The sequence below is a fragment of the Aedes albopictus genome, chromosome 2 (genome assembly GCF_035046485.1).
Source record: "Aedes albopictus strain Foshan chromosome 2, AalbF5, whole genome shotgun sequence".
NCBI classification, from domain to species: domain Eukaryota; kingdom Metazoa; phylum Arthropoda; class Insecta; order Diptera; family Culicidae; genus Aedes; species Aedes albopictus.
In genome coordinates, this window is record NC_085137.1 from 278,850,975 (window position 1) to 278,877,294 (window position 26,320).

Sequence of the window (26,320 nt, forward strand, 5' to 3'; positions counted from 1 at the left end):
TGTGATCGACCCAACAATGCGGAGTGGTATATGGTCCAATGCGGAGGATGCAAGCGTTGGTACCACTTCTCCTGCGCCAGGGTGGATACGAAGACGGTTCATTCAAAAGAGTTCGTCTGTGTGGAGTGTTCGCGAAAGCAGATTTCCCAGCGGTCAGTCCAATCAGTGTCTGGCCGATCTAGTGCTGCAAGTAGTCGACGGTCGCAGTATGAACGTGAACTCCAACGTCTGGAAGACGAGCGACGCGCCGAAGAACAGGTCGAAGAAGAGCGTAGACGGCAGGAAAAGCTGCTAATGGAGAAAGCCGCCAAGGAGAAGCTGGAGCGGGAAAAACAGTTCATCGCCAAAAAACACGAACTGCTTCGCCTTCAAGACGACGAGATTGTGAGTACTTCAAGCCGTCGTAGTAAGAGAAGCAGTATTCAGCGAGTGGAGGACTGGGTAGATAAGCTCGTTGACCCCGCCGCTGCGCCCGGCGACCAAGAACAAGTTCCGGGACCGGTTGACCAACACTCTATGCCAGTTGGTGCATCTACTCCATTGGGCCGAAGCGTCGAAGAGCTTCAAAGGGATTTGGCTGGCGACGATAATGTCGAACAAGGTTTAGCATGTGTTGTCAAGCAGCGAACTTCCGTACCTCGGACGATCGGAAGCATCACGATTGGGGATAGCCCAGAGGTGGAACTTCCGAAGCTGGCATTGGTGGATATTCAACCGTATGTGCGGCTTTTGGACGAATCCGTGCCGACCTCATCGAACATCGGACCACCGCAGTCGAAAACAGGAACAAATCCTAAAATAATCGCGAAAGTGACCAATCCCTCTCCATTTGAGCTGTGGCATCGTGAGACGTGTAACCGCCGACAGCAGCGCGAAGACGACGTCATCAAAGAAAATGAGAACCGTTTGCACGAAATCGAGGCTGCCTTGCAACGGCAACGTGATCTGGAACTGAAGTATCAGCAGGAAACGGAACTGCGGCGTAGGCGAGAGGTAGACCTTGTGAACCGTTTGAATCGTCTGGAAGACCAACGTGCAGAGGAGCGGCAACAGCTGAAGGAAGTAGAAAGTGCGTTGAAGAGGCAACTGGAGGAGAGCCTACTACGGTACCAAGTCCTGGAGATGAAACGTAGGCAGGAGCAATCTGCACGGGAGGATCAGCTACGTCAATATCAAGAGCGAGAGCGTCTACTAACCGAACAGCTGAAGTCGGTTCAAGTAGGTGAAGCACGACGTGAAGAAGCATTCCAAAACCCGGAGGGCGCAGATGGTCAGTCTCGGGGCATTGCGGCGTTTCAACTACAACAGGCTGCAGTGGATCAGTGGCAAAGTGCATCACCGTTTCAACTGCACCAACCGACACCGTTTCTACCGCACGGAGCTGCAGCATGTCCACAACAAGATGCACCAGTGAGTCAACTACAACAAGGTGTCCCGGATGTTCCGGTACCTATGAGACCCGTGAGTAATCCACTGGCGGCGATGGTAAGTGATCCAGTATGCAATCTGCGCGAAACCGATACAAGGCAGGTAGCTAGGTCAGTTAGTGGAACACTTTGTGTAGATGCGCCAGGTAGAATAGGAACGCCTCATACTTTCACGATAGACCAAGAGCTAGGACAGTCAAATGTAGGGCAACAGGGCCAGTCACAGTTCCATCCCTTTAATCCACCAGAAATAAACATGTTGGGGGGGAATCATTTTCCACAAGTCCAGTTCGGGCCAACGCGCCAACAGTTAATGGTCAGACAAGTGATTCCAAAGGAGCTGCCGGTGTTTTCCGGGGATCCTACTGAGTGGCCGCTATTCGTATCGTAAGTAGCTACCAGTATTCAACAGATGCGTGTGGCTACTCAGATTCCGAGAACCTGCTGCGACTGCAACGATCACTGAAAGGTATCGCAAAGGACGCAGTGAGCAGTTTCCTTCTACATCCGTCAACGGTACCGCAAATCATGGCCACTCTACAGACACTATACGGAAGGCTGGAACAAATCGTGCATCACATGGTGGCGAAGGTTCGCGCAACGCCTGCTCCAAAGGCGGACAGGCTGGAAACGCTAGTCCAACTTGGTCTGGTTGTCCAAAACCTGTGTGGACATCTAAGGGCAATCGGGATGGGGAATCACCTTTCAAATCCCATCCTGCTTCAGGAGCTCGTCGACAAGCTGCCGGCCAATATCAAATTTAGCTGGGCGTTGTATCAGGAGCAACAACCGGTCGTCAACTTGCGTACGTTTGGCGACTACATAGGTAGAGTGACGGCTGCTACGAGTAGCGTAACAAACATCTGTCCGCTCACCAAGCCGCAGAAGGAGGAAAAGCCGAGGACGAAGGAAAAGGCTTTCGTGAACACCCATGCAACGTACGAGAAGAAGAAGCCAGGATCGTTTAAGAGCGAACAGTCGTCGAACACAAACTCCAGCGGAAGCAGTGAGAAAAAATGCTGCCCGATGTGCAAATCCCATGAGCACATCGCAGAGAAGTGTGTAGAGTTCACGAAGCTTTCGGTAAACGAGAGGTGGAAATTTGTCAAGGAAATGAAGCTGTGTCGGAGATGTCTTGTCGCACACACTCGATGGCCTTGTGAAGGTGAAGTATGCGGAGTACAAGGATGCCAGAAGCGCCACCATCGGTTACTGCATTACGTTCCAGAACCGGAGAAACCGTTGGCTACTACGAACGCGACTGTTACTGCTCATCAACAATCCGTTTCGTCGACGTTATTCAAGATACTACCAGTCACGTTGTACGGAAAGTCAGGCGCCGTCGACACTTATGCGTTCTTGGATGATGGATCGTCAGCAACCCTTCTGGAGAAAGCGATAGCCGACGAACTAGGAGTAGACGGCAAAGCACTATCATTGTGCATGCAGTGGACAAGCGGAATTGACAAGAAAGTTCCTTCAACACAAATAGCGAAGCTGAGTATTTCTGAACCTGGGAGCCAAAGGATGTTCCAGTTGTCGGAAATATACACCGTTGAGAACCTGAAGCTCCCGGAGCAGTCGATCAACCTGGATAAACTAGCTAAACAGTACAAGCACCTGCAGCGGTTGCCAGTGAAGAGTTTCGAGAGAGCTAACCCTGGATTGCTGATTGGACTCAGCAATAGTCATCTGCTGACCACCTCTAAAGTGCACGAAGGAAAGGAGCAAGAGCCTATCGCAGTGAAAACTCGCATTGGGTGGGTAGTTTGCGGCAGCTTACGTGGAGCGGAGAGTCAATTGCAACATCGACAGATGCACATTTGTGCAGAAACTATCGACCTTGATCTTCACAACTACGTCGAAGAGTTCTTCTCGGTGGAGAGCTTGGGTGTGGCTGTTGCTCCGAATTTGGAAGGACTAGAGGATCAACGAGCGCGACGAATTCTACAGGAAACGACGGTGCAGAAAGCAAATGGAAGATTCGAGACGGGTCTGCTGTGGAAACAATGGGCTTTAATTCAGCACATGTCGGACGTATTTTGGCGGCGATGAATCCTCGAGTATCTACTGGTGATTTCTCGGCGAAGTAAGTGGTTTCAGGATGTCGCTCCAGTTAAGGAAGGAATGTTAGTGTTGATAGCAGACGAAGGGAATCGCAACGGATGGATACGCGGCCGAGTGATCCGTACGTACCCAGGCAAGGATGGAGTTGCGCGAAAAGCAGACGTAGAGACAACAAGCGGAGTACTGAACAGACCTGTCAGCAAACTTGCGGTCCTTGATGTGATTCTAAATAGTGACGCCGAGAAGGTCCTCGGGCGCCACGTGGGGGAGGATGTTACCGGCAACCCTGCCACTGAAAAGTCTCTCAACTAATTTGAGTAGTGTGCGTGTGGCTAATTGAAGTAATGAGAGATCTGTCGGTCAATTGTCAGATAGCTGTCAAATATAGATTGAAGATTAAAAGTGCAGAATCATCGAGGCGACTTTCAGAAAACCCATCACTATCAAGTAATTATTAAAATTTCCATATATAAAACTATTTCTAGATATAGATCTTATTTCAGATTAGCTAAATTATAGAAGTTAAAAAAGTTATATTGTTGAACTAGAACTATTGCGAGGTATAAGGAGACTAAATGTAAGTAAATTGAAATGGAAAATGAACTAGTATGTTACTAATGGTAATAAATTTACAGCTTTGAGCTTACTTTCGATCGGGAACAACGACGAGTTTGCTTCGTAAGACCTCCGAAACCGAACGTTCTCAACAATCCCAGAATCCAATGAAACTCAATTTTCTAGGAGATGTTGTGTTATTTATTCAATCATTTGGAAGGGTTTTCCTATACATAAAAAACTTCAAAATATTACAAATGTATTTTCTTAGGAAATGTAATGTTTGATCGCAATATGTATTGAAGTGCACTTTTAAATATACAATTATTTATAATTATGAATTTTTCAAATTTATATATATGTGTCTTAGAGCCAATTTCAAACATGTTCTTTTCTATTTTTTTCCGATCATACTAAATATTTTTGGTTCATCTTCTGAATTAGAATACCTGTTTGCCTTTACTTTGTCGCCAGGAATAGGCAAAAAAACTATGGAATTTCTGAGTGCCTGGTATTGTTTTGGCGTTATTATATATTTCTTCGAGATCTTCTGACATTTTAATGTACTGTTCAGTGGATACGTAACAGAAATTTAATTTAGTTATATTTTATCTGTTTGTACAACTGCCCAGTTATATAACTCTCGTGGAGTTGTTATGGTATTTCCATAATCTCGAGCAAGGCTTGCTCTCTTTGCCATTCGCTTGAGAGTGCCACCAATAGCATCATATGGACCTTTAGCGTGGGACGTTGCAAAAAAATGCCATTCTGCTCTTAATGCATGCTTTGACTGGAATCCACATAGACTAGCAAAGTTCTTCTTATTTTTGTATTGTGATGCTGCCCCATCAGACATAAAATAAATTTTAGAAAAGTTCGTTAATTGTTTCATAAAATCTATCATTTTTGAGATGAACAACTGGACCGCAACTGTATCGTGAGCCATTACTTCCGATATGATAATGAAGCTAACATTTACAAGTTTATTATCTTTCATATAGTAAATTTCAAATGGGTGTATTGTTGCTTGCGAGTTGTTCCAATGATATCCTTGAGCAGCGTTTTGAATTATGAATGAATAGTTTTCAGAGAAATCACAAATCGCAAGAATTTCATCATCCTTTAATGTATCTTTTTTATTTCTGAGAAATGATGATTGTTGTTTATGAATAAAGTCGTGTGTTATAAGTTTGTCAATTTTATCAACAAGATACGGAACAAATTCATCAACAGGTTTAATAATCGTTTCTAAATTACAGCGATCAGTATTAAACCACTGCTGAAATATAATCTCTTCTTTGTCATTTGATTCTAATATCAATGTAAGTTCCTCTTCAATGTGTTCATTACAAGCACACTTTTCTCTCTCTCTCTCTCTCTTCTTGGCGTAACGTCCTCATTAGGACAAAGCCTGCTTCTCAGCTTAGTGTTCTATGAGCACTTCCACAGTTATTAACTGAGAGCTTCCTCTGCCAATGACCATTTTGCATGTGTATATCGTGTGGCAGGCACGAAGACACTCTATGCCCAAGGAAGTCAAGGAAATTTCCTTTACGAAAAGATCCTGGACCGACCGGGAATCGAACCCGTCACCCTCAGCATGGTCATGCTGAATACCCGTGCGTTTACCGCCTCGGCTATATGGGCCCTATAAGCACACTTTTCACAAGCACGGAAAAAGCAATTATCTGTTCTGGTGGAAATATCGCAAAGCATTTTTTGTATTATTTCATCTTGTGACACAATTCTTATACTGTTGAACATTAAATTTACATTTTCATGAATAGTACATATGCATACATTATGTATACCAGTAGAATCAAGTAAAATACAATGCTTTGGTCGCAACTGTGTAAATACTGTGAAACCAATATTCACAGTTTTGTACATACACTCCCGTTCAAAAGTTTGGGGTCACCCCCTCAAAAACATGTCATTTTTTTAGGCCCATATCTCCGCCAATTTGCGTCCGATTTCAAAACTCTAGGTTTCATTCAAAAGATAATAAGTCAAAGAAACTATGAACATGATTTAAAAGAAACTTTTTCAAAAAAAAAATGTATGTAAACTTAACCCAAAGCTGCCACATTTTCTAAAAAATGAATATAAACTTACGGCAGTGTCGCTGGAAGTTGGGTCGACCAAATTTTAAGATGAGAGTGGTAATATGACCCATTTTCTATTAGCTTTCAACTGCTTTTTACAGAACTTAGCTAAAAAATCTAGAAAAAAAGTTATTAAGTAAATTAATCCTTGATGTCATCGACCAAAAGTTTGGGGTCACCCCTCAAAATGCTGTATCGGCCAAAAGTTTGGGGTCACTATCGTAAAACATGGAAAAGTGATTTGTTGATATCTTTGTCATCTTTCATTCAATTTTAATTCTTCTTGGCTTATTTGAAACAAAATGAATGATACTTACTGCATAGACATTGAACCACACATATTTGTTAAAATTCACATACTAAAACTTAACGTAAAGTTGCCTCATTTTTTGAAGCGTGGTAAAATGTGCTAACTTTACATAACATTTTTATATACAAAAATCGTTAAATACGTTAAGTTGAAGACATCAAACGTAAATTTAGTTAATTATCTTTGAAATGAGCCAAAAATAATTAAAATTGAACTATAGATGACGAAGATATCACCAAATCACTTTTCCATGTTTTACGAAAGTGACCCCAAACTTTTGGCCGATACATCATATTGAGGGGTGACCCCAAACTTTTGGTCGATGACATCAAGGATTAATTTACTTAATAACTTTTTTTTCTAGATTTTTCAGCTAAGATCTGTAAAAAGCAGTTGAAAGCCAATAGAAAATGGGTCATATTACCGCTCTCATCTTAAAATTTGGTCGACCCAACTTCCAGCGACACTGCCGTAAGTTTATATTCATTTTTTAGAAAATTTGGCAACTTTAGGTTAAGTTTACACACAATTTTTTTTGAAAAAGTTTCTTTTAAATCATGTTCAAAGTTTCTTTGACATATTATCTTTTGAATGAAACCTAGGGTTTTGAAATCGGACGCAAATTGGCGGAGATATGGGCCTAAAAAAATGACATGTTTTTGAGGGGGTGACCCCAAACTATTGAACGGGAGTGTATCTACAAAAATCATATAAGCCTCTTTGAGCGACATCATCAAAAGTCGTTTTTGAACTTGTTGTTTTTTTCCATTTCGAACCTCAGAAACAAAATCATTTGTTCCTGGCATTGGCCTGCTGATATCATTATCATCAAAAAATTCTCTTACTATTTGTTTTGTATCGTCATCAATACCATTCCCCCTTTTTTTTGTGGTACAAAGAATACCCTGTTCATAAACAAGTTCCTTCACCTGCCTCGCCATATACATTGGTGCGTTAAACTCTCTTGTGATTTTATTTACCGACCAAGACTTAGGAAGTACAGATAGTATTTTAATCTGTTCGCTTCTGTCAGTAGGGTGATTGAACTTATCCTTTAACTGCATAATTATCTCGTCATACGCCTCCACTTTGCCAACATCCGTTGAATCTATTCCGAAGATATTTTTTCGGACTGCTTTCGTAATCTGCAATGATTTGTTTATGCGATATTCCATACTTCTCATGTTTTTAGATGAGATTGGCGATAAACTCAATGTTTCAGCAATGGTATTAAACTTCTCAATATTATGGGGACCCTGTAGTTGATCTGTTGACGGAATTGACTCCAATGATGGAATAGATGGTGATGGTACCATATCTGTAAGATAAAAGTTAAGGTTAACAATATAATAATGAATGCAGTGGAAAGTTAATGATAGTTATTTATGCAACGAGTTGCAAAAATGATTTTTTTTTTCGCACATTTATCCAACGAGGCTTGCCGGGTTGGATAAATACGAAGAATACTGAAAAATGTAGTTTTGCAACGAGCTGCAAAATGAGTTATATAAAAGAAGCTAACACGTTGAAGGCTTACTTACCCAGCTCATGTTCGATTTGTTGACCACTCGTTGACGGTTCTGGTTCTGGAACATCATGATGTTGCTGCCCACTAAATGATGGTTGCATAGTTTCGTCGTTTCCATCCGATCGGCGTTTTTTCGTATTCGGGCTTCTGTTGTGACTTATCAATCCACGACATGACTCACTACTCATCGATTCGTCGATTGACCCGTAGATTATGACGTGCCCCGTAGATTATGACGCTTGCATTTTGGATTGTTTATTTTTGCACTGCACTTGAATTTGTTGAATTTTGATTTATACGATTGATCCATTACTTTTCAGAACTGCCTTTAATAACCAAAGAGAAGTAACACGTTGGATGATACCGATTCATTTTCTTGTTTTGTTCATATTTGCTTTAGGTACAACTCTTGATTTGTTTTTTTTTTCAATTAGGTAGTTCGAATCTAATAAATAGCCTTACCTAATATTAGGTAAGAACATGGGGTAGAAACGTTTGGGTAGAAATTACAGCAGCACGTATGAAATGCGTGTTCTAATTGTATATTGTTTCGTACTTCTAGAGTGCTGCTGCGTGAATATGGGTGCATTGCATTGTTGCATATGACACAATAAGTTTCATTGCATTTTGAGATTACTAGATAACCTTCACTGGTTTAGTTTGTTTTTAAAAAAAGACACTGAAAAAATAATAATTTGGACATGAAAAAGTTTTTGTTAGAAAAACTTTTTTTCCTTAAAAGTGCCCATCTTGTGATGTATGGACGGTTGGTAGGGAACATAATTACCTGTCTGGAGACAAAATTTCATCAAAATCAAAAATGGTGTTTATTTTTAAATCAACTTTGAATTTTTAGAAATGATTTTTTTCAGTGTAGGGCTCATTTTGGATTTTTTCAGTATTTTTTTCTTAAAATTTGACTTATTTTGTGATAACCACCCATACAACCCTTTTATGTAGGAGTAGTCATTTTTCGATTATAAACATTTTTAAAAAATCCATAAAAAAAGTTTAGCCCTTTTCAAAAGTCAGTCCAGATAAATTTTGAAGAAACTAAGTATACAAAGTGGCTTATCTAGTCTTGGTGTACATACCCAGAAAGTTTCATTGTAATCTGAGAGGGTGCTGCCAAAGATGCAACAGACGGATTGTCGTGATCAAACACGCAACCCCATCATCAGTGGGAAGCCATGCGCAAGTTGCTTGACATGGATATTCACAGCCACAGCCATCTACAACATTGTTGAAATGAATAAAATAACAATTGAAATGAATTTCACAATAGATACATTTTATATTTTAAAAATTTATCCTCATCTTTTGCAATAAACCTATTTTTTGTATTGGTAACTATCAAACTAACAATAACTGTCAATTATCGGGTCATTTTGTCAGATAAAAGAAACACAGACAAACAGACGTATCATTGGTGAAATGTCCATCGACCACGGTTTTAACGATTTTATTAAACCTTCATAGTTGTAGCTTTCACAACCAGAGGTGCGCGCATCGTTTTTCTATGCGTTTGACGTTTCACACTAGTGCCTGCTGTTGACGATATTGCACAATGCAGTGTATCGTGAAACATTTCCACCAGGTGATGGTAGTGTGAACTAGGCGATATATTTTCAGGATATATTTTCAGAAAATTGTTCCAGGTGTTACGTCTGTTTGTCTGTGAAGAAAAGGTCAACAACGAGGTCGTTAGAGAAGATGTGTATTGTTTTTATCTTGCTCACAAATCTTGTAACACACATGGTGCGATTTTTCAGAATAGCCTGTACATTGTCAAACACTTGAAGGTTGGGTTTCATGGTATAATAAAAAAAAAAGGTAAACTGGCAACACAGTTACAATTTTTTAAATTCTTTTTGTACTCGATATTGTTCAAATCTGTACAAAACGTCTTTATATTGCATCGAACAATGTTTTTTTTACGAAGTTTATAAACTGCACCTGATTTTATATGACATTTTATATGAAAAAAAATTTTTTTCTTAAAAACGCTATATCTCAGGAACTACGCAAATTACCTTTGGGAGTTAAGCTTTTTCGATTGAAAAACGTCTGATAATCAAAATTTTTAAAATCAAAATATGCGTATTTTGAGAAAAAATGATTTTTAGTTTTAAAATTGAAAAATATGATATCTGGCAACACTGTATCAAAAAAAAAATATTTTTTTCTGGATTCCCTGAACGATTTCCTTCAAAAAAGCCGAAGGTCGAAAAAGTGTATGTGCAATCGTTTCAATGATAAAAATAAAAGAAAGAGAGGATAATTTTCATATCGGCCAAAACGAGGGGTGCTGCCACGGGCCGAGAGGTGATCCGATCGGCACAAAAATTTGGATTTTTTATTTTTCCATCTAAATAAATATTTCAGCCAAATTTGGTTCACATCCGTGGTGGTCGATTGCAAGCGGTCGGTCACTTGGCGCGGAATGACCCATACACAGTTTACACTCTGGGCCATCTAATGATGCTTGTATATAAAACATTTCAATATAAATGATTTTTTAAGTGAACAAAAACTGTAAATGCATTGTTCCAGGTGTTACGTCTGTTTGTCTGTGAAGAAAAGGTCAACAACGAGGTCGTTAGAGAAGATGTGTATTGTTTTTATCTTGCTCACAAATCTTGTAACACACATGGTGCGATTTTTCAGAATAGCCTGTACATTGTCAAACACTTGAAGGTTGGGTTTCATGGTATAATAAAAAAAAGGTAAACTGGCAACACAGTTACAATTTTTTAAATTCTTTTTGTACTCGATATTGTTCAAATCTGTACAAAACGTCTTTATATTGCATCGAACAATGTTTTTTTTTACGAAGTTTATAAACTGCACCTGATTTTATATGATATTTTATATGAAAAAAAAATTTTTCTTAAAAACGCTATATCTCAGGAACTACGCAAATTACCTTTGGGAGTTAAGCTTTTTCGATTGAAAAACGTCTGATAATCAAAATTTTTAAAATCAAAATATGCGTATTTTGAGAAAAAATGATTTTTAGTTTTAAAATTGAAAAATATGATATCTGGCAACACTGTATCAAAAAAAAAAATATTTTTTCTGGATTCCCTGAACGATTTCCTTCAAAAAAGCCGAAGGTCGAAAAAGTGTATGAGCAATCGTTTCAATGATAAAAATAAAAGAAAGAGAGGATAATTTTCATATCGGCCAAAACGAGGGGTGCTGCCACGGGCCGAGAGGTGATCCGATCGGCACAAAAATTTGGATTTTTTATTTTTCCATCTAAATAAATATTTCAGCCAAATTTGGTTCACATCCGTGGTGGTCGATTGCAAGCGGTCGGTCACTTGGCGCGGAATGACCCATACACAGTTTACACCCTGGGCCATCTAATGATGCTTGTATATAAAACATTTCAATATAAATGATTTTTTAAGTGAACAAAAACTGTAAATGCACATCCTTAGTTTACAACCTGTTGATCAGGCTGAACTACACACTAAGATCAGCTCGGTATTTTTCCCATCTTTTTACTGAGTTCTCAACAGCAGATTTAACTCGGTACGCTCGGTTGTTTCTTTTGCGGATATTCTGTAAATGAGTTACCGAGCTCAGATAATAAACTGTCAAAAGTTACTGATACACGGTAAATATCGTTACTGGTGAACGGTAAATACGATAACCGAGTGTACCGAGATAAATCTGCTGTTGAAAACTCAGTAAAAAGACGGAAAAAATACTGAACTCAGTGAGAAAATTACTGAGCTGGAACATCTGAATCTTAGTGTTTGTAGTACAATTTGGTTACTCTAAATAGTAATTGTGAATAATGTGTTTGTTAAAAATTGAAGCCACTAAGGTACAATTGACGGTATTTTTTTCAGATTTAGAGGCTTTAACAAAAAAAAACTCATATTCAAAGGCAGATGACAATGAAACTGTCCCTGCACCTTCAGGACTATGATAATCTTTTTCGGGGATGTTCAAGAAATATTGCAGTCACTGTTTACAATTAATAAATTTTAATCTCTCTTTGAAATATAAGAACTTTTACATTCATTTACTTAAATTCCTTAACACCCCATTTTCATATTTTCCAAAAATTCGCACATTTCGTTAAATATCTTCATTTTCTCCAAAAAATCGTCAAATTTTGTAATCTAAATGCGTAGCAGGCAGCAAGACAATGATCGTACTGCTTTTCCTGAAAGTTTGAAGAAGTAGAACCCATAAATTAATGGGGACGAAAAATTTTTCCGTCCCTTTACACAACATTTTACGGTACGTGTTTTTTCTAAAGCACATTATACAATGTGCACATATCATGCTATTTACCAAATATTGAGTGGGAAATGGTCTATTTATGGTGTATAGAAGAATGCACATACCAATGAATATTTAAGCAACAAAAACAATATAAAAACAAACCAAAACTTTACATGGGTAAAGAGACCTTCTAGGGCACTGCATGAAAATCTCTCCTTCTCTTTCACTCTTACAGAAATTTTGTAAACATGAAGGCCACGAAACGTCAAAGTCTCATACAAAATCAAAACAGTGCAGTGCCCTATAGTTACCTGATATCCACTCATCTCTAACGGTTTGCATATGATTGCTTTGATTGAAAAAAAAAATACGCTGGAATATGCGTTTGCTGGTTGTGAACCTTGATGTAAACTTGTTATTTGCAACGCTCTCTACACTGAAAAATATTTAAACCCAAAGAATAAGTTCTAAAAACTCAAATTTGGCTAAACAGCTTATAGTTTTTACTCAGCATTGGGTTGTTTTCTCCCTCACCCCACACGAATGTTGTCAAAAACGAAGAGAGAAGCACCGACATATCCGTGCGGCTCCGTGGAAGAAGCCAAATTTGGGTTATCTTGACTAAACCCAAATTTGCGTCAAATAAGGCCTCCGCTGGGTGAAAATAACTTACCACTGGGTGAAAATTTTTGCAGCGATCAAATGAGATTTACCTAGTGACCACTATCGCTGTTTGACGCAAATTTGAGTAATTCCACGGAGGTGCGGGATTGCGTCAAAAGAACTTAAATTTGGGTTGATTTGTAGTTCCGTGTACTTACAAATCCAATAATTTCAAAATTTGATAAGCTGTTGCCAGGCCCGGATTAAGGATTGTGGGGGCCAGAACGGGATGGTAACATAAGGCTGAATTTCAAAAGGCTGAATGCACATAAGGCTGAATACAAAAGGCTGAAACTATGGATATGTAACAAAAGGCTGAAATTTCAAAAGGCTGAAATAACAAAAGGCTGAAAACATGGCAAATTCCAAAACTTGAAATATGCATAATAATGAATTCTATAGAATCTGAGCTGAGGGTTTAATGATTTAAAAGATGGTATTACACAAGGTATTATATTTTCCGGAATGCTATTCCCCGGAGTGGCATTTGCCGAAATGTCGTTCCCGTTGGTGCTGTGTCATTATGCCGAAGGATATCAGGCCTCAAATGCCACTAAGGCGAATGGGTTATAATGATTTTAATGCAAAGGAGGTTTACTAGGCAGCCTAGTAGAATGGTTAAATTATGATCTATGCATTTACCTCGAAAGAACAGCCTTTCTAAAAAAGCGGGAAAAATCTCTAATGGAAGAGTAAGTATTGTGGCCGCAAATAATACAGTATAACGACCAAGCGGAAAGGTTTGATGATAATATCTGCATACTAATAACTCACCCGTGAGTGATGTTTCCTTCTTTTAAAAATAGGCTGTTCTTTTGAGGTATTTGCATATATTCAGTGTTGGCATTAATACCAATGTGTAAAATGAAGCGAGCTTCTGCGTGCGCATATTCTTTAAAAACGATTCAACGGAGATTTCCCCTTCTTTTGAACATAGGCTGTTCTTACTGTGTTTGAATGTTATAGCTGCATTTTTTTATCAAAGGTTTTCCTTCTTTTAAAATGTTGGAAGAACCATAATTTAAGTTCAGGTGTTGAAGCTGCTTACTTTTTACCAGATGTTTCTCCTTCTTATAAAATAGGCTATTCTTTCAAGCAGTATTGTATTCGAACAGAACGTGAGCCAAAAATGAACTGTACACTCTAAATTTTTTGGTCGACAAAGCATTGAACTTGCCTGTCAGAGCTTTTGCTGCTTAAGAGCGCCCGCTCGGTTCCCATTCGACTCTGAGTTCACATGCGCTTATCTTCATCATTAAATCCTATGTGTCTTCTTTCCTAGGACTAGAACCTTGTGCCGCATCTACATGTTTGGACGTTATTATGTTATGTCAAGGGGAAAATGCATCAAAGATCCTTTGGTACGACATTGTGGTCTCGGATATTGAAATACAGCTCCAGGAATTTAGATTTTTCGAAACATACGATGCGATGGTCGGACTGGTTCACTCTTCAATAAAAGGAGATTGAATTAGCCCAAAAGATTGCCAAAATTGAAGGGTGAAATGGCGCAAATATGACCATTTTAGTATCACAGATAAGGGTAACATGTTAGTCAGCATGCTACGGGTTCAGTCCTTTCCAGTTCATGGCGCGCTCAATTTGCATTTTCAAATATAGGGTAACCAATATAATTTGGACCCCCATATATTATGGACCCCCTGGGTCGTATTCTCACAACTTACACAGGTTTAATGATAGGATGACGGAAATTTTTAGAATGATTCGCTAAATAAGATTGCTCTGCACGGGCAGCAATCATTTCCTTACTGGAAATATCCTTATTTGCCTTGAAATTAATGTTTGCCAATCTCGTCATCCGTGCGAGTGTCGTTTATGTTTACAAAAAGTGATTGCGGTGTTGAGGAAACTTGCAGATGTAAACAAAAATGTTTATCATTCTAGCGCATTAAATTCGCAATGTTCGTCTAATCAGCCTTTGCCAATCAAGTAATTAGGATCTGATCCAGCATCACAACTTACACAGGTTTAATGATAGGATGACGGAAATTTTTAGAATGATTCGCTAAATAAGATTGCTCTGCACGGGCAGCAATCATTTCCTTACTGGAAATATCCTTATTTGCCTTGAAATTAATGTTTGCCAATCTCGTCATCCGTGCGAGTGTCGTTTATGTTTACAAAAAGTGATTGCGGTGTTGAGGAAACTTGCAGATGTAAACAAAAATGTTTATCATTCTAGCGCATTAAATTCGCAATGTTCGTCTAATCAGCCTTTGCCAATCAAGTAATTAGGATCTGATCCAGCATATTCAAGCGGCAAATTCTTCCAAAATAGTTTCAAACGAGTTTAAACACCGGGTGTCCAAAATATATACTGAGGAGGGTCCAAAATATATTGGGGTGTCCAAAACAGTGAAAACTGATGCTTCAAAAATCAGTTATTTTCATCAAATTTTCAGCCGGAAATTACTTTGTGGGTATTTTTAACGGACAGTGGAGGCTTTTACGAATATACTAACATCATTATTATGTGTAAATACCCTCTGAATCTGTTTGATTTTGACTTAAATTTAAACTAATGTCCTCTAGGGGTCCAAAATTCAACCGTTACCCTATTTGATCGCAGTGTGCCGAGTATGAACTTCAATGCAAATTGAACGCGTTCACACTGCAGTGCTGCAATTCGGTTCTGAATTCTTATGCGCACAACATTGGGGGAAATAGTTTCTGTCGATATGTGATGCTAATAAACCTGTTTAGTCACCCGGAGTTCCTTGAGAAACTTAATCAAAAATGGCCAATTGATGGACCGACGATCAGACTCTATTGGTTTAGGCAATTTTATGATTTTCGATAATTCATGCCAATAACTCCGTTACTGTATTGTATTAAATCATATGATTGGAAATCCGGATTTTCCAAAACCCATGTTGACCGGACTGGTACGCTCAGATATGGTTCCAATAGCAGAAGAATTTCTGAATCTAATGAGCTCAAAATGTTTGAAATCTGTGGAAACAGGTAGGGAGGTATGGCCATTTCAGTTTCGCGGATTTCGCTAGTGTTCAATTTAGAGCTCGCACGCGTTATAAATTTAGAACTGAACAAAGTTCAAACATTTTTGAGCAACAGTTAGGTACAATAGTTTTTGCCTCAACTACCGCTTATTACCCGAATTACGCGAACAATTGTTTACATCTAAGACTCATTCAACCTAGTTTCCGAGTTGACACACATAATACTTCAAACGAGTGGAAATAAATTGTTGGCGAAATCCTTTGTCAATTTGAGCTAAAATAGTTTAGTATTAGCGGGGTATTGGCCGATATGATACTGAAGAAAGTAAAATAACATAGACATTATGATACCAAAATCCATAACATTATGTTCTTTTCATCAGTTAGAGTTAGCTCACGTAACCAGATGTCCATTCGATGAATAGTCAAATCGATTGAATGTCATATACTTCCTCTTCCGTAAAATGGGTTTTGACCAAATGACCGTTTGACCAAATGTACTTTCGAGCAAAGATTCTTTTGTTTCCTATGATCATTTTCAAGTCGAGTCAAATGTTTATCAAAGACCAATAGATTGGCCATAAATGTCCAAAATGTCATTTCATTCGATTCTCTACAACTTTCAAAACTTTTCAACATGTTGATATCTTTCAGCCTTTTGATATATTTCAGCCGTTTGATGCTTTCAGCCTTTTGATCATTCAGCCTTATGTGTTTCAGCCTTTTGATCATTCAGCCTTATGTGATTCAGCCTTTTGTACGTAACCCGGCAGAGCGGATGTGGAGGCCCCTCGGAGGTACAAATGCCATGAGCAAATCAGCTTTTCTTTGTTTTTGTTAATGTTCAGCAAGCAAAAAGGTTTTTGTGGGGGCCCCTTAAATGTGGCGGCCCGGGGCCCTGCCCCCCCCCCCCCCCCTTAGATCCGGCCCTGGCTATTGCATTAAAAGGGCACTCAAGTGCCATATATGTGCTGTCAGTGCACTCCGATTCACGTTAGTGTCAATGTTGCGATGTAATTGGCTTATGTCATTTGCTCGTATGACACGAATGCCACAATAATGGTAAAGTGTCGTTAATAAATAGTAATAATAAAATTTGCTCGTTGCAAAGCAAATATGTTGCAACAGGTGAACAGCCGCTGTTGTAGATGGCTTCCTATGAAAATATAGCGACTGGCCGTTGCTTTTTTAGCTATACCTCTAAAACGGTAAGAGATTCCATTTTGGAGTCAAAGAATGAAAGGAAGAACATTAGTTTTTGCGCTAGGAAAAATATTGTTCAAAATAATCTATGATACAGTAGGCCGTGTCGATTTTTGCAAAATTGCGAATACACAATCCCGAATAGTCACAAATGGTTGCAAATGGACCCAAATGAAGCCCTGCAAAATTTAAAAATTCTAAAAAATCGGTAAGCTAGTCCGCAATCGACTTGAAGTTTTATATGGGAATTTTAATTTTTCAGTATGGGGAAATCCAACTTTTCAAACTTTTGAAGAAAAAGGCACATTAAAGCAACTCTAAAAATCCGCTCCCCCCCTGAAGATTTAATGCATATATTAGGGAACATTTTGTTAGAAGACAACTTTTTAGTTGCACTTAAGATAAGGGCGTTATTAAATTTCAAAACAATGGACATTTTATTCGCATGATTTCTAACTTCTTTAATTGGCATCACTGCACGTTTTGCGTGTTGAAGAGGGTGGTAACAGCCATCTGCGGCGTCACCACCCGTCGCTGGATGGAGACGCAAGTACCTGATAAAAATGAGATAGTTAGGATTGTAAATATTCTTGCGATATTGCTTTATAAAAACTTGGTATCTTCGGCAAAGTTGTTGGCATGGTCAAGAGCTGTCCAGTGATGAACTAAATCATTGGCAAATCCATCGCTGGGCGGCGCTAGTGTGCATACAAACTACATGCAATAGTATTAACGTATATGCGTATATCTCAATAACGGGATAATTTAACTGTGTGGTGTCTTCGACAAAGTTGTTGGCTGGGCTACGGGCTATCCAGTGACGAACCAAGTAAGTAGGAATTCAACCGATAGGCGGCGCTAGTGTGCATACAAACTGAATGCAAAAGTACAAACGTATATGTATGTATCTCAATAACGTGATAATTTAAGTAGGTGGTGTCTTCGACAAATTTGTTGGGTGGACCACGGGCTATCCAGTGACGAACGCAATACAGTCTAGACTCCTACTACACGGTTAGTTCGGGGGTGCAGTAGGAATCCGTGTTGTAGGAATCCCAGAGCTTATGGGATTTCGCCTAATTGGGGGTGTGAGCGAATATATCAGGAGTATTACAAGATAGCACCATACTTTCTTTGGCAAAGTTGTAGTACTAGAATAGATCTACCACACAATGCGAACTAACATCCAATTAGTTGGCAATTTGGCCGATAGAGGTGCTATGTAGAAGTGGTTGCTTATGTTCACTCGCCAGTAGAAGTACTCATAAGTTATCGCTTGCGATATCTCAAGATCTACTTGATTTGGAACAATGCTGTCTTCGGCAAAGTTGTTCAGTAGGTCAAGAACAATCTGGTGGCCAACCAATTAGTTTGTGATTTCGCCGCTAGGTGGTGCTAGTTGTCAAGTAAAGTTTCAAACTTCTCTAGGTCGCGATCCAGATCAGATAGAAAAGTGCCGTCTTCGTCAGAGTTTTTCAGGAAGTAAAAACCTATCTGGTGATTCAACATATAGTTGGTGATTTCGCCGCTAGGTGCCACTAGTTGTTAAGTAAAATTTCAAACTTTTTTAGCTCGCGATCCAGAGCAAATAGAAGAGTATCGTCTTCGGTTAAGTTCTTCAGGAAGTCAAGAACAATCTTGTGATGTAACATTTAGTTGGTTATTTCGCTGTTAGGTGGTGATTTTGCCTCTAGCTCGCGATCCAGCGCAGATAGAAAAGTTGATCGCGAGCTAGAGAAGTTTGAAACTTGACTTGACAACAATGATCGGTATATTCGCCTCACTCCATTCATATTCATTCCTCTTTGCTGAAGCGAATCGAGAAAGATGCAGCAAACGGATAGTCGTGATCAAACATGCAACCCCATCACCAGTGGGAAGCGATGCGCAAATTGTTTGACTTCGATATTCGTTTCCGTTCGTCACAGTTTCGATCGCACGCGAATGAATGAATAACGAATGGCGAAGAATGCTGGTGAGTGATCGAAACGGATAACTTGAAGAGAATTTTTGCATGTAATGCATAAATTTTTAGTGTATTATTGTTGAAATGCTAGATTAGCAAAGAAAATAATGAACATTTTTGGAAAACATAAAAAAATCGTATGCACAAAACCACTCGTATCACTCACGAATCGCATCACCGCTCGATCGCTTGCGATGCGAATGTGGATGTATGAGTAATTTCCAAGTGTGGCTTCCCACCGTTCGCCGGAGTTTGCTGTCGTCGCTAACAAGCAAACACACAAACTAAAGCGACAACCGTTCGCTGCTGACTACCTTCGAATGTGGAAGAAAATGAAAATTTTAAATCAGGAACCCTGCTTGACAACTAGCGCCACCTAGCGGCGAAATCACAAATTAATGGTTACATCACAAGATTGTTCTTGACTTCCTGAAGAACTTTCCCAAGCAACACACATGTTATATAAAAGTTACGACAGCGCAAGTTTTGGTTGTATAGAAGTTTATTTTACGTTATTTCAACACAATGTTAGAATTACGTAAAATAAACTACTATACAACCAAAACTTGCGCTGTCGTAACTCTATTATAACATGTGTGTTGCTTGGGTTGCCGAAGACGACACTTTTCTGTCTGCGCTGGATCGCGAGCTAGAGGCAAAATCACCACCTAACAGCGAAATCACAAACTAAATATTAAGTCATTAGATAGCTCTTAACTTCCTGAAGAACTTTGCCGAAGACGATACTTTTCGATCTGCTTTGGATCCCGAGATAGCGGAGTTTGAAACTTTACTTGACAACTAGTGCCACCTAGTGGCGAAATCACCAACTAATTGTTACATCACAAGGTTGTTCTTGACTTCCTGAAGAATTTGCCGAAGACGACTCTCTTCTATCTGCTCTGGATCGCGAGCTAAAGAAGTTTAAGATTTTACTTAACAACTAGCGCCACCTAGCAACGAACTCACCAACTAAATATTGAATCACCAGATAGGTTTTTACTTCCCGAAAAACTCTGACGAAGACAGCACTTTTCTATCTGATCTGGATCGCGAGCTAGAGAAGTTTGAAACTTTACTTGACAACTAGCGTCACCTAGCGGCGAAATTACAAACTTAATGTTAAGTCATTAGATAGCTCTTGACTTCCTGAAGAACTTAACCGAAGGCGATACTTTTCTATTTGCTCTGGATCGCGAGCTAAAAAAGTTTGAAATTTTACTTAACAACTAGTGGCACCTAGCGGCGAAATCACCAACTATATGTTGAATCACCAGATAGGTTTTTACTTCCCGAAAAACTCTGACGAAGACGGCACTTTTCTATCTGATCTGGATCGCGAGCTAGAGAAGTTTGAAACTTTACTTGACAACTAGCGTCACCTAGCGGCGAAATTACAAACTTAGTGTTAAGTCATTAGATAGCTCTTGACTTCCTGAAGAACTTAACCGAAGACGATACTCTTCTATTTGCTCTGGATCGCGAGCTAAAAAAGTTTGAAATTTTACTTAACAACTAGTGGCACCTAGCGGCGAAATCACCAACTATATGTTGAATCACCAGATAGGTTTTTACTTCCTGAAAAACTCTGACGAAGACGGCACTTTTCTATCTGATCTGGATCGCGAGCTAGAGAAGTTTGAAACTTTACTTGACAACTAGCACCACCTAGCGGCGAAATCACAAACTAATTGGTTGGCCACCAGATTGTTCTTGACCTACTGAACAACTTTGCCGAAGACAGCATTGTTCCAACTCAAGTAGATCTTGAGATATCGCAAGCGATAACTTATGAGTACTTCTACTGGCGAGTGAACATAAGCAACCACTTCTACATAGCACCTCTATCGGCCAAATTGCCAACTAATTGGATGTTAGTTCGCATTGTGTGGTAGATCTATTCTAGTACTACAACTTTGCCAAAGAAAGTATGGTGCTATCTTGTAATACTCCTGATATATTCGCTCACACCCCCAATTAGGCGAAATCCCATAAGCTCTGGGATTCCTACAACACGGATTCCTACTGCACCCCCGAACTAACCGTGTAGTAGGAGTCTAGACTGTATTGCGTTCGTCACTGGATAGCCCGTGGTCCACCCAACAAATTTGTCGAAGACACCACCTACTTAAATTATCACGTTATTGAGATACATACATATACGTTTGTACTTTTGCATTCAGTTTGTATGCACACTAGCGCCGCCTATCGGTTGAATTCCTACTTACTTGGTTCGTCACTGGATAGCCCGTAGCCCAGCCAACAACTTTGTCGAAGACACCACACAGTTAAATTATCCCGTTATTGAGATATACGCATATACGTTAATACTATTGCATGTAGTTTGTATGCACACTAGCGCCGCCCAGCGATGGATTTGCCAATGATTTAGTTCATCACTGGACAGCTCTTGACCATGCCAACAACTTTGCCGAAGATACCAAGTTTTTATAAAGCAATATCGCAAGAATATTTACAATCCTAACTATCTCATTTTTATCAGGTACTTGCGTCTCCATCCAGCGACGGGTGGTGACGCCGCAGATGGCTGTTACCACCCTCTTCAACACGCAAAACGTGCAGTGATGCCAATTAAAGAAGTTAGAAATCATGCGAATAAAATGTCCATTGTTTTGAAATTTAATAACGCCCTTATCTTAAGTGCAACTAAAAAGTTGTCTTCTAACAAAATGTTCCCTAATATATGCATTAAATCTTCAGGGGGGAGCGGATTTTTAGAGTTGCTTTAATGTGCCTTTTTCTTCAAAAGTTTGAAAAGTTGGATTTCCCCATACTGAAAAATTAAAATTCCCATATAAAACTTCAAGTCGATTGCGGACTAGCTTACCGATTTTTTAGAATTTTTAAATTTTGCAGGGCTTCATTTGGGTCCATTTGCAACCATTTGTGACTATTCGGGATTGTGTATTCGCAATTTTGCAAAAATCGACACGGCCTAATGATACAGACGGTATTTTTATCAGCATTTTTAGACGTTTTTTCTGTATGGTGAAAAATTTTCTGAGAAACTTTTTTCTTAATGTATTTTTATTGGATTGCTGTAATTTGGCGTCGATTTCTCTAAAAAAAGTTTGTTCTACGATGCATAGTTTTGAGATATGATTTTTTGAAGTTAGGGGTATTTTAGAAAATTTTGGAAAATCGTGAAATTTCATCTAGCGTTTTTCGGGAAAATAGTCCACTATGATTTATTTGAATTGGATATATGATCATATATCCACGACCTCTAGCTCTGATGAAATTTTCATTGAAATCAGAGACCCTTCGGCCCAAACTAGTTCGGTAATAAAAAAATCCCCTAAACTTTTTTGATCGATTTTTTTCAAATGTGTTTAATAAAAAAAATGACTACTCCTACAAAAAAGTGTTGTATGGGCGATTATCACAAAAGAAGTCAAATTTTGTATGTATGATTGTGATTTTTGGTTATTCTAGAAAATATTGTAGATTTCGCATCAAGTTGATTGCTTTCAATAATAGAATCATCGACCCTGGGCTCAACTAACAGAAATGCCAGCCAGAATATCCTAGAATCTTGTGTGGAATGTTTAAACGAAAGCTTACATATTCTGGAATATTGTATCTCTTGTTAACTGCCAACCTATTAATACATGGGTAAGCAAATCATCGAGATACACTTTGTCAAATATTCTTTATCAGTTGACTAGATTAGATCCAAAGTAATTGGGACCCATGGTTATGGCACAGAGAAACAGACGTCACACTCCGCTCGCTTCCCATCGATCACCTTTTTAACGGTTGATTCAAATTTTCGGTAATAGATGCTTGCAGCAAAAATCTAACCTCATCCAATTCTCATACGATTTGTAAACATTGCCCTCAAATTTTTTTTGAGGGCAAGGACGGCTTTATGGACCAACGTCGAAGAAAGAAAAAGAAAGAGACGATGTTTTCAATGAAATTTGTTCTAAGAGTTACGTCTGTTTCTATATTCTTATAGATCGAAACCAAGCGTCATTTATACAATCTCGGTAACTAAATGTCCAATCAAAATAAAATTCAATACAGTTGTACGAGGATGTTGTATCTTTCATTTGATGCTAAGAGAACCCGAATCGGTTGACAGACGGCTGAGAAATTTATTATGATACATTTTATCAAAAATCTCTCAATAGCGTAAATTTTATTACTCCTAAGTACTCGTCGAAAGATATCTCGGAAACAAAATGTCCAAACGGAATGAAATTCAATAGCATACTACTAGGATGCTGCACCTTTCATTTGCTGATGAGAGAACTCAAATCGATTGACACACGGCTGATCAATTTATTATGAAGCATTTTTCAAAGACCTCTTAAAAAGTTAAGTTGTATTACTCCAAAGTACTCCTCGAAAGATATCTCGGTTACAAAATGTCCAATCGGAATGAAATTCAAATGCGTTCTTCTAGGATGCAGTAGCTTCCGTTTTGGGCCTTAAGAACCCAAATCGGTTGATAGACGGCTGAGAAATTTGTGGTGATACACTTTGTCAAAAATATCTAAAATAATTAAATTGTACTACTCCCCAGCACTCTTTGAAAGATGTCTCGGTAACCGAACGTCCAATCAAAATAAAATTCAATAGCGTTCTACTAGGATGTAGTAGCTTTCATTTGCTTCCAAGAGAACTCAAATCGGTCAACAGACGGCTGAGAACCGTGAGTGACATTTTTTTTGTAACACACACACACACACACACACACACACACACACACACACACACACACACACACACACACACACACACACACGCAAACACACACACACACACACACACACACACACACACACACACACACACACACACACACACACACACACACACACACACACACACACACACACACACACACACACACACACACACACACACGCACACGCACACGCACATACAGACATTTCACATACTTTGAAACGGTTCGTTAACAGCATAGTTGGTTCTAGAGTAATTCAAACTTAAAAATGAGTGCGACCGTAGACTACGTCTGCGAGTATTTATTTTAATTTTCCTGAGTAACTCAGAACAGTCGATGTTATTCTGCAAGAGATCACCGATGAAACATGATTTGGCAACATTTCTCCTTGCTTGAAGAAGTTCCAGGTTAATGAGCCGACAACGGTCTTCATAGCTGGGAAAATTAAAAGGATCTCTCCAGTAAAGAAATCGGAGGGCGAATCGAACGAATTTGCGCTGTATTCCTTCAATTCGTTGGATATCAGACATGTAGTACGGTGCCCAAACTACAGAAGAGTATTCTAAAATAGGACGAACCAAAGAGCAATACAATGCGTTCAAGCAATAAACATTCTTGAATTTTTTTGCGAAGCGAAAAATGAACCCTAATTGAGAGGAAGCCTTGGACACAATATACGACACGTGATGTTTGAAGGACAGTTTGCTGTCTAGCATAACTCCCAAATCTTTAACTGTAGTCTCACGCTTTAAGCTAGTATTATCTAAGTGGTAGTTGTGTTGATACGGCAAATGCTTTCGACAAAAAGATATAACCGAACATTTCGAAGCATTCAATAGCATCCGATTACGATGGCACCAATCAGCAAAAGTTTGAAGTTCCTGCTGCAGGAAAGGTGCATCATTTGGAGTTTTAATAACCTGGTAAAGCTTCAGATCATCAGCGTACGATAATGTTAAACATTTCAGGATAAAATTGACATCGTTTATATACATCAAAAACAAAAACGGTCCAAGATGGCTTCCTTGTGGGACACCAGAAGTGATCAAAAATGGCAGTGATACATGATCACCAATTTTAGCTTGATTGACCGCCCGTGGATGCTACTTCAGTATCGCCAGACCAGCTACACTCACACAAGGACCAATGAGATAACTGCCAGGGACTAGCAGGCATCTTCAGTGTGTGAGCGTTGATGATCTTCTATTTTTAGGCGACAATGGCGCCTGCCACGTCAGGTTGCAGGTCAATGTGGGGAAGGGGTAAGGAAGTGATGATTGCAATCATTTGAACCCACATCTGGCCATTTCTGCGCCAGCACAAATTCATGCGGATGTTGAAGTGTTGGTGGGAATTGGTTGGCAGAAGGTTCACACATTGGTGTGTGGACCAGGGGAAGGTGATAGAATTGTGTTTTTTTTTTTTTTTTTTTATTATTATTTTGAAGATGTGCGACTCAGTTCGCTTGATTGCATAACTTGTAGGCGTTTTCTAATAGGATTGTGACACTGTGCTGTGAAAGTTTGGAAGGAAGGAAAATGCCTTTTTCAAACCGACGGCTATGAACATGTTTATATACATGAGTTGTATATGTAGAGAGCAGAGAGAAAGTATATAGAAAGATACAAAGTAGGAGGAAAGGGATGGGCCAGGGATGAGGGATTGAACCTAGGACCTTCTGCATATAAATCAGAAGCGGTAGCCACTAGACCACCAAGCCCGTCTAGTGATACATGATCACCACTTTCAACTGACATACTACGACCGGAACGCTGAACGACGCTGAATACCCGTGCGTTTACCGCCTCGGCTATATGGGCCACATGAAACAGCTTATCGAGGACAATTAGCTCAAACAACTTGGAGATGGCACTCAGCGAGGCAATACCACGGTAATTAGCTACGTTCGTTCTGCAGCCTTTCTTGTATACGGGAAATACGAAGGAGTCTTTCCAGCAGGCCGGAAATTCCTCAGTAGTTAGCGACTTGAAAATTCCGGCAAGAGGCGTTGCCAAAGAAGTAGCACATCTTTCAAGTAGAAGAGATGGAATACAATCCGGACCATATCCTGTCGATGACTTCAATTTTCTCGAAGCACAGATGACTGTATCGGATGTAATGGAGACCTGGAAACCTGGATTAGGCAGGCGCGGGATGGTGGAAGATGTATTGTTGATATCCTCGGCAGTAAGTACTTCGTCGGTGAACACGCTTCGAAACTGGGTACGGAACATATCTGCTATTTCTGTCGTAGAACACACATCCACACCTACTCCATTGGACATCGATGCCGGTAGACCTGTTTGATTCCGCTGATCATTCACGTAACGCCAAAAACTCTTAGGGTCTGACTTGAGGCGGCTTTGAATCTGGATTTGTTGTGCGTTGTACAGATGATCATTGAGCCTAGAATACGCTTCATTGGCGTCAGAATACGCGATTCTAGTTGTGTCAGAACGGTATTTACTATGCTTTCTAAGCGCTGCCCTCTTAAGTCGCTTAAGGTGTTTTAGTTGCGAGCTCGACCAGGTGGGTTTCATTGGCTCAGTTCGA

At 39.4% G+C, this 26,320-nt stretch overlaps 3 protein-coding genes across 6 annotated transcripts in view; 2 read left to right on the forward strand and 1 right to left on the reverse strand.

Annotated features, from left to right (window-relative positions):
- LOC134288118 (lysosome membrane protein 2-like) overlaps window positions 1-26,320 on the forward strand; it is a 94,007-nt gene that overhangs the window by 55,335 nt on the left and 12,352 nt on the right. The gene's annotated exons all lie outside the window — the stretch shown is intronic.
- LOC109398182 (trichohyalin-like) lies at window positions 4-6,049 on the forward strand. Of its 3 annotated transcripts, XM_062851873.1 has the most exons (3): window positions 4-3,941; window positions 3,998-4,071; window positions 4,130-6,049. In XM_062851873.1, exon 1 carries the CDS (start codon window positions 31-33, stop codon window positions 1,816-1,818), a length of 1,788 nt encoding a protein of 595 aa, XP_062707857.1. In that variant the 5' UTR covers window positions 4-30; the 3' UTR covers window positions 1,819-3,941; window positions 3,998-4,071; window positions 4,130-6,049. The 3 variants fall into 3 exon arrangements, with proteins under 3 accessions (XP_062707857.1, XP_062707855.1, XP_062707856.1); XM_062851871.1 differs by having other exon boundaries at window positions 4-4,071; XM_062851872.1 differs by having other exon boundaries at window positions 3,998-6,049.
- Window positions 6,199-8,187, reverse strand: LOC134288119 (uncharacterized). Its single transcript, XM_062851874.1, has 2 exons — window positions 8,006-8,187; window positions 6,199-7,782 (listed from the first exon to the last, which is right to left on the reverse strand). Exons 1-2 carry the CDS (start codon window positions 8,178-8,180, stop codon window positions 6,899-6,901), a joined length of 1,059 nt encoding a protein of 352 aa, XP_062707858.1. The 5' UTR covers window positions 8,181-8,187; the 3' UTR covers window positions 6,199-6,898.